The sequence below is a fragment of the Stegastes partitus genome, unplaced genomic scaffold (assembly GCF_000690725.1).
Source record: "Stegastes partitus isolate 25-593 unplaced genomic scaffold, Stegastes_partitus-1.0.2 Scaffold420, whole genome shotgun sequence".
NCBI lineage: Eukaryota > Metazoa > Chordata > Actinopteri > Pomacentridae > Stegastes > Stegastes partitus.
Genome location: NW_007578151.1, coordinates 111,673 through 120,555, shown reverse-complemented (window position 1 = coordinate 120,555; position 8,883 = coordinate 111,673). Strand labels below are relative to the sequence as shown.

The 8,883-nt window shown below is 41.7% G+C and overlaps 1 protein-coding gene across 1 annotated transcript in view; it reads right to left on the bottom strand.

Annotated features, from left to right (window-relative positions):
- Positions 1-1,152: 1,152 nt before the first annotated feature.
- The window catches only part of LOC103360184 (zinc finger protein Xfin), a 9,763-nt gene continuing 2,032 nt past the window's right edge, over positions 1,153-8,883 (bottom strand). Inside the window, exon 2 of the mRNA XM_008285861.1 lies at positions 1,153-4,770. Within this exon, the coding sequence (XP_008284083.1) occupies positions 1,580-4,714 (3,135 nt within the window). The 5' untranslated portion in view covers positions 4,715-4,770 and the 3' untranslated portion in view covers positions 1,153-1,579. The remainder of the gene's footprint in view (positions 4,771-8,883) is intronic.

Genomic DNA, 8,883 nt, shown 5'->3' with positions numbered 1-8,883 from the left:
GTCAGCTGATTGATGTTTTACAGGCAACTAATCCATTAATCAATAAAATAACAGTTTAATCAACACTTAACTTTGCGTGGGACAGATTTAAGACTACAGTGCCGAGGTGCATGTTAATGTATGAACATGTTACCTAATGCGTTTCTAGTAGTTTTGTTTTAAAACTTTTGTTTTTTAACCTGGTTTTCTGTCTTGCTTTTTGCGCGCGCACACACACACACCTCTCATACTGGGCAGGATTACTATTGCAACAACACATCATCAGTGGGGTAAAACTAACCTAAAACTATTAGTGGGTGAACAATCCAACGCTTGGTGAATTCTGCTTCACAATGATAGGAAGAGCCGACATCCAAGGATCAGACAGCGACGTCGCTATGAGCGCTTGGCCGCCACAAGCCAGTTATCCCTATTTATAGATGTATGTATATGCTTGTTGGATGTTGCATTTCTCTATAAATAAACTTTATATGAAATTGCAGCTGACATAATTTCAACAGCTGGGCCTCGTTGCTTTAACTTCTGGTACCATCCCCACCAACAGATTGACTTCCTTTAGTTGCCATGGAGATACAGATGTTGTAGAGGACCTGACAGTCTAGTCTTGTTATTAGCGACAGTCTTACCTCCATCTGCTGATGAGGGGTGTGTGATACAGCTGAAAGCACAGGCCGGCACAGACATTTAGCGCTGTGGAATACCCAGCAAAATATTTATTTCATAAGAATTTTGGCACAATACAACATAAGCCGTGAGTAGTTATTTCTGAGCTAGTTTAAATTAATTCTTTAAATCACTTTTTCCCCCAAAACTTACTTGAATTGCTGCACCTTTTTTTTTTCAATTATATTTTACGTGATGATATAATGCCCCACATGTGGCACTGTGGCATACAGTGTCTGAAAATGCAATCTTGACAATTCTGATGATCAAAACTAAGACATGTAGTATGGACAGCAGTAAACAGAGCCACCCCAGACCTTTATTGTCTGAACTTATTCACACATATTTAAAAGACAAACTTCTGTTAATTCACTAATGATATAAAACATGCTCTGTCAAGTGAAAATAACACTTTCATGTGTTAATCCTGCTTTTTTTTTCTCTCTTGAAGCCTTGAAGATATTAGAGCCCATACACCACAAAATGATCCAAGTTTCACATACTGGTATGTTTATTGACACCAACGACAACAACAAGCTACATCACCAAGTTCATGATAAAAGTCTGATTACCAAATACTTGAAATATCATTTACAGGCTAATGAGGCTATGCAATATAGGGATTAACTTAGTAAAACTAAAATATACAGTATATCAAAGCTTTTTTATTTTATTTTTTCTTTAAAAGAAAAACAAAAAAACAGTGGCAAGCTATGATAACACCCAAAAGTTTCTTAAAAAACACCTCATATAGCTGTACAATGTCAAAATAACCTCTGCAAGGTAAAAATAAAATAAAATTAAAAGTACGTCCGGCAAATATGGAAAGAACAAAGCAATACTAATAAAATGTGCTCAGTTCTAAAATGCACCACTCCCATGTTAGACTTTTTTTTTTTTAAAGACTAAAATGTTGTTAAGAACTCATCTGTTCTTGTGGTGTTGGCCTTGCTTCTCCAGCCATGATGCGATGAATCCTCCTGCGGTGGTTTTTCAGTGATTTAAGGTTCGGGTACGTACCCTGACAGACATCGCAGCGATATGACTCAGACTGTTTGTGAGTGAGCAGGTGTTTCTGCAAACTGTCCACAGTACCGAACCAGCGAAGGCAAACAGGGCAGCGAGAAGGCTTGATGGCAGGCTTGCAAGCGCCACTCCTCTGGTGAAATATCAGACTGATTGTGTTCGGGAAATCAGAGTTGCAGTGGGAGCAGTGATAGGTTCTGGGTGGAACTGTGAGTGGACTTGTAAGCCGCACACCTTTGCATCGATTCCAGGATACATGTCTTCGAAGGGAACAGCGGGTCGCAAAAGTGTTCCCACATCTTGTGCATACAATCCGCGACTGTTTTTTTGTTGGATGTGAAAGCAGCTGTAGGTGGGGATGCTTCTGGGGAGGCTGAAGCACTGACTGAGATGGCGGCGGCTGCTGCTGCTGCTGCTGCTGCTGCTGTTGCTGAGGCGGTGGTTGTTGCTGCTGCTGCTGCTGCTGCTGCTGTTGTTGTTGTTGTTGTTGCTGTTGTTGTTGTTGCTGTTGTTGTTGTTGTTGTTGCTGCTGCTGCTGTTGCTGCTGGAATCTGAGTAATAGAGGCTGTGACTTTTGCGGCTGCAGTCCCTTCAGCAGCTGGTGGTGAGGATGCATGTGAATCTGCAGATGAACTTCATAGTCTGCCCAGGAATTAACAGTCTCTCCGCAAGTCGGACATGTGTACGATTCTTGGGCATGTTTCTGCAAATGCTCCAAGAGAAGCCTCGGAGATGTAAATCCGGCCCCACACTCACATGTCACCCTCCTGGGAAGCACAGAGGGCAGTGACATGATGCCCCAGTTGCCTCCATCGTCCTCCTTTGGTGGACAGTCTGCTGTTGCATTGCTTGGCAAGCTCTGCTGCACATTCCCCCTTTCTGCTTCTGCCATTGTTCGCTGAAACTGACATCTCTTTCTGTGAACCATCATGTTATCTTTGCGGTTAAAAGACTTCCCACACACAAAGCAGGAAAACATTGGTTTCACACTGCTGGCATTTAGTGTTATGGCACCCTGACCTCCACTCTGTGCTAAAGTTCCAAACCCACGTGGCCTAAAGCCACACAGTCGCAGATGACGCCTCAATGTAGACGCTCGACTGTATGTTTTCTGACACCTACTGCAAGGGTAACGTTTTACACCGTCTCTGACAAAATAGCGCAGGCCGTGAGCCATCATCTCTACATGTTCGGCTGACACAGGCTTCTTCCCCTCTCCGTCATTAACAGCTTTCACAGCAGCATTTAGCATCTCCATTTCATCATCCAACGGCATCGTCCACTGTCCCTCATTAGTGTCCTGGTTATTGAGTGCTTCTGCCTCCCAGCTGTTTTCTTCTCCTTGCTTGAGTAAATTCCCAGACAGGGAGGGATCCTTGTGCTGCTCCATCATGGAAGATGTGGGGGAAAATGGGGAGAAGCTTCTTGCTGGACGAGCCCAGGCCAACTGTGAAAGTGCAGACTGCTCTGAATTTGGAGAAGTCTCCTCCACCTTGATACGATCACTAATCTCAGTGCCCACACCGACACTCCTGGCCCCCTGAGATTCAGCTGTAACATCCTCTATACCAGTGTTGGCATCACTGTTTGACCTCAGTACAAACATTTTCTGAAATGGGGTGTTGGTTTGTCGAGAGAGGGCTGACGCTGCACCGTGACACCTGTGCGTTTTGAGGTTCCACCTCCGTGCGTAGCTGTGCTTGCACATTGGACAGAAGAAAACCTTTTTGGCATTGTTCAGACTATGGAATGGCACTAGTTTTTGAGCAAAGGGAGACTTGTTTTTAAAAGAGCTTGATGCCTGTATATTCTTGTTTCCTAACGGAGGGCATACATGATTGTCTTGCAAAGGCAGCCGCCCGATAATTAGCTGTTTGCAACGACGACAACATTTAATCCTCTCTTTTTTGTGCAAGAAATGATGCTCCGTCAATCTGTCCAAGTTTTGAAACACCCGACGACAGCGGCCACATTGATACCTCCCATATACACCATTGCCCGCAGGATCCATGAGCTTCTGACGGGTCTCCAGAACCACGACAGGAGACAAAGTCTTAGTTAGAGAAACAATTTTCTTTTTACTGGATTCGAGAATTCTGCTGATGGATGGAGCTTTCGTCTTTATTCCAGGCTTTGCAAGCAGTCGCCTCAACTGTGCAATAGACAGATCATTGATTGGTGGCATCCCTGTCTTTGCTTGTGGTGTTATATGAACAGGTACAACTTCCTGCTTGGGGCCGACGGTGTTCTCATTCTGATTGTGAGGCTGAGGAAGTGGAAAGCGTTTCATGTATGCCGACGCCAGCATCTTCATAAGGGTGTTACTTTTGGACAAGCCTGTTTCGCTGCTGTGAATTGAATTCGTTTTGTCCCTGAAATGCATGTCCTCTACAGTCTCTGGCATTTGCTCTGCTGTGGTCGACACGTTGTCAAGTGGTTTATCACTGTCATCATGAGGGGGCGTACACTGGCCTTGGGGAGAGGTTACTATGGCAATCCCATCCTCCAGGCTTACATCTGCTTTGTGGGCTGTGATTGTGGGTAATTCAACAGCTGGGGACTTGGAGGTAGAGGGGCAACTAAGAGCCAAACTTGTCTGGGATACAGGAGAAAATGGCATATGCTGAGTGGGAAAAACCTTTTCACAGCCTGTTCCACTAGAAAGAACAATATTATTATCCAGGGGATGAAGTAGCTGTGCTGGAGAGACATGTGAGCGCTTATGCTCCAGCATAAGACCAAAGTCATGAAATTCCTCTCCACAATCACAAATATAAAAGGAAGGTGAAGGGCTCTCAGGCAACATTGTTGGGGGACTTGTGTGCTCGCCGGATGAGTCTGGACTTGCGAACGGCGGTTCCTGCTGGCTGATGTTTTGCTGTGTTGGAGTAGGGGGCGAGACCTTGGAGACTGCACTTGCATGGCTCGCCTGATGCACCAGCAGGGAGGCCAGTCCAGTGAAGGTGGCTGAGCAAGCCACGCAACGGTACACTTTGGAGGAAGTATTTCCCTGTAACCCAAGCATCACGGCAGCCTAACAAACACAGCAAGGCAGGCGTTCTGGTCAAGCAGGGCGGATTCCTGTGAATCACACAAATACACAAAAAATGGTGTCACCAACAGAAATCAGACAGTCCAAAAAATAAAGATGCATTTTTCAAATTTAAGGCTCTGAACCCCGAAGCCTACCCGTGGTTTTGAAAGGCATGTAATCTTTAAAGACCAAAACTATACTATTATGAAAGCCAGAAACTGTGAAACAAATACACAAACAAACAAAATGTGACAAAGAATGGTCAGATTCTCAACTTTCTGATGGTCCTGGCACTCATCTGTGACATACAGTTCCTAAAGTTTAAAATTGTGGTATTTCATCACAACCACTTTACGTCCCATTTAAAAATTCGTCTTTCGGACCAACTTCTGTATCAAACAAAAAATTCTCTGCTTCTCGTTACAACCATGGAGCCATGAGTGACTCAGCTTTGACAAGCAGTTATTTGACAAAAACTCAAGGACTTTCCAGCTGAACTGCAGGCTGTGCTTACATGAGCAGAAGCAAGACAAGTATGAGAACAACACATCTTCTAAGTCACAAAAAAAAATAAATAAATAAATAAATAAATACTATGTTTAGATACCATTTTTTTTCATGACTGGTATAAGATGGGGGCACTTGGAAAAATGTTGAAAATGGTGATTGTTTTGTTTTTAATTTTTTGTAAAAATAAATAATCAAAGAATTTAAACTGTTTTGTGATTAACCGCATTATAACCTTGTTATACTCCACAAAAGACATTTTGCACAAAAGAGCAAAGTTAACTGTACTTTCGAGTGATAGTTGCGCTGCTTCCATAGAGGTGCAGGACTTTAAACTGCAATAAAAATGAGCTCAAAGCAATTAAAAATGTGACAAAGACCAAAAAAGATGTTCAAAGTGCTAGTTTTCAAGTTTAAATAATATTTCCCAGCTATCTGGGTGGTATACAAGAGCAATTTTAACCCCGAGGTGTATGTCATCCCTCATATACATTAAAGAAAGGTGGCTAGTTTGAAAAAAGTACCACAATTTGCCATTTGCACAAAACATTTAGGTCAAATTATAGTTAATATGAACCCAATGGAACAATGCCTCACCAGGTGTTTTTCAAAGAGCCCTGAACTTAAAGCCGTAAATGGCATGACATAAAGGACATGCTTAGTCTGAGTGGCTTTTACTGGTATTTTCTCCCAGCAACAAACTCCACAGACTGCCTGAGGCATGCCGTCGATTGCAACATGGTGATACACAACCAGCAAATCCATCAGGTCTTTCATCAAAAATGGGATGAGATCCAGCCGCTGCAGATTTACGCCCAATTTCCACTGATATGACACCAGTTTATCCTCACAGCAGGGAAAAAAATGGTGCAGACCTGTGACACTGAGATGCTGCCTCTGAGCACTGCCAAACCATGACAATCTTAAATAAGCTTTGGTTATTGGAGGCCATGCAACAACACGTCAGAGTCTACTTAATAATTATAAAGGCACAACCGAGTGAGTGGAATGGTGTGCAGGAGCATCTGTGCCGAGTATGGACAAGGAGTCCCCAAGTCCCTATGGAGCACAGCGCCGAAAGTGGATGAGAACAACAGGGCTGAGATCCTGTGGGACTCGATGTTCCACGCTGACAGGCAGCTGCTGGCTGACCAACCAGACATAGTGGCGGTTGACAAAGAGCAGAAGAGGGCAGTTGCAATAGATGTGGCAGCTGACACTGACGTGAAGATGAAAAAGCATGAAAAGGTCGAGAAGAATCGAGAGACTGAAGGAACAACTGGAACAGAAGAGGATGAAGGCAGAGGTGGTCTCAGTGGTAATGTGGAGCTTTAGAGGCCGTAACTCTGGGAGGGTGTTCCAGAATATTCCAGTTACAACATCTGAGGTCTGTGTGCAAAGGATACTGCGCAGAACCCTTTTTGTTGTATCCTGACTGCAAAATGTGCAATACCTAAATGCTTCTCTTTATATATAAATGACCTACTGCTTTCAATTTAAGACAGTACAAAAAAATAAATCCTTATTGAAATGATTATTTTATCATTTCTTTATATATTTAACTTAACACAGCCACAGCTTTTGTTTTAACTGTTGAAAATGAAAGAACAGAACACGGAAGCAGTTCATACCTTGTTCTCATCTTTCAGATCAGAATATGGTGAATATTTCCATGGTATCTCATCTGCTCATGCTCCACCACATGTTTTAAATCTATTAGGTGGTGAATCTTAAGATGAAGCTTGACTTTAAATCATATCACAAATATTTTACCCAAACCGCACATACTGACTCACATCCATGCCATTTGCATCATCACAGTACTCGATGTGGTTTTTTTTTGATTAGATGAATCAAACTAATCTCTCAATGTTTCTGGCCAATGTTTCTGTGAATTCATTAAAAGGTATCTACGACTAAACGAGGCTCTCTGTGTCATTATGAGCGTTCTGATTTAGTAAAATCAAAGCTTAATAAAATAAACGATTCACAGCAATGCTGCTTTCTTCCAGTGCATGTTTTTGTCCAGTTGATTTCTAATATTTGGCCGGGTAATGACGACAGTTTGACTTCTCAGCTTCTCAGATCCTGTGCTGCTTCCAGGGAAACTGGTTCGAACGTCACAGTCAACCGACTGTGGCTGCAGTTGGAATGGATTGAATGAACACTTCAGTAGCACTTGTGCAGCGCTGACCTCTCACTTTTGATGTGGAGAGTCTGAAGAATGTCTCTGACTTGAGGACATCTGTAGCTGCTGTCACCTGAAATTTTGTTAGCCATGTCCTGTAGTCTTTGAGATTTGTGTTACTCCTACAATTCTTTTCTTACTTTGATTTAACAGCGAGCACTCGTAAGGTTTCCTATCCACTCTACTAATTTTAGCTAAATACAACTGTTATTGTAGCTAGTTCCTCACATTAAACGCTCTCCACTGACACGGCACTGGATGGATATTTTTCTGAAGCATCAATGGGAAGTGGCACTTATTTTTTTACTTAAGTCTAAACACCATCTGCTGAGATCTTATTAAATTTAGGTCATATTTTTGCAGTTTTATCCTCATTTATTGGCTTTATCTCTTGCAAAGGATGGATAAAATTCCCTTTACTTTACTTTATAACCAAGGATGCACAATATACTGTTTCAGCATTAACACTGCAATGTGTGCAAGCGCAACAGTCAAATAGCATTAAGAGCAATGTAAATAAAGGCAAGTTAACCAAATCATAATATGCTGCCACTTTTTTGCCGTTACAAAAAGAATACGTGTAATTTAATATGACTAACCTATAAGAGATGTCTGGTTCACAGAACATAATTCAGTCCAATTTAAAGGATTCCTGAATGCAGTTTTTTGTTTTTTCTTTAACCTGTATTCACAAGACACCAAGTTTGTTGATATGCAGACTCCACATGTGCACAGCAAAAACAAACAGGAGAGAAACACTAAAAACAACGATTTGGTTGCTAAAAGAAATGCAACATCAATTGTATGGAAATATTTTGAGGGTTGAGCAAACCCATGTACCCTGTATGCAGTGTCCTGCAATTATTCCCACCCCAGGAAGTACCACAAAGCTCTGTATGACGAGCAAAAAGCCAGATCTGAATGCCTTCTAAATTCTGGATGCCGATTAAACACCATATGAGAAAGGTTGGAAAAAAAATATGTCTATGCAGATGCACTCCCCTACAAAATCACCTCAATCTCAAATGACCGATTCTTTACAATTACAGTGTTTCCAAGTTATGTGATGTAAACTACAGTATATTTCTATATTGCAAAATACACTGCAGAAAAACAAAATCTTGCAATGTCAGTTTTTTTCTTCTTCAATATAATGCAGTCCTGATCGATATGACATATACACATAATTTGCTTATGCAAATAATTATGCAATGATGCTGCAGCTGGTGGTGATGGAACTCCTTGTATATACTTTATGAATAGTGGGACAGATAAATCTGTAATGAAACATCAGAATTTATGAGATGCCAATACATTTGTTTTATGAGGCACTTAACTGTAAATAAAAAGAAAAATAGAAATATTTCCTCTGGAGTGTAGGGAAGTATTTGGCAACCTAATGTCGTGTTTTTGTTTCTCCAAACTATTATATTTATATGTATGTACATCAAAGACACATAAATGA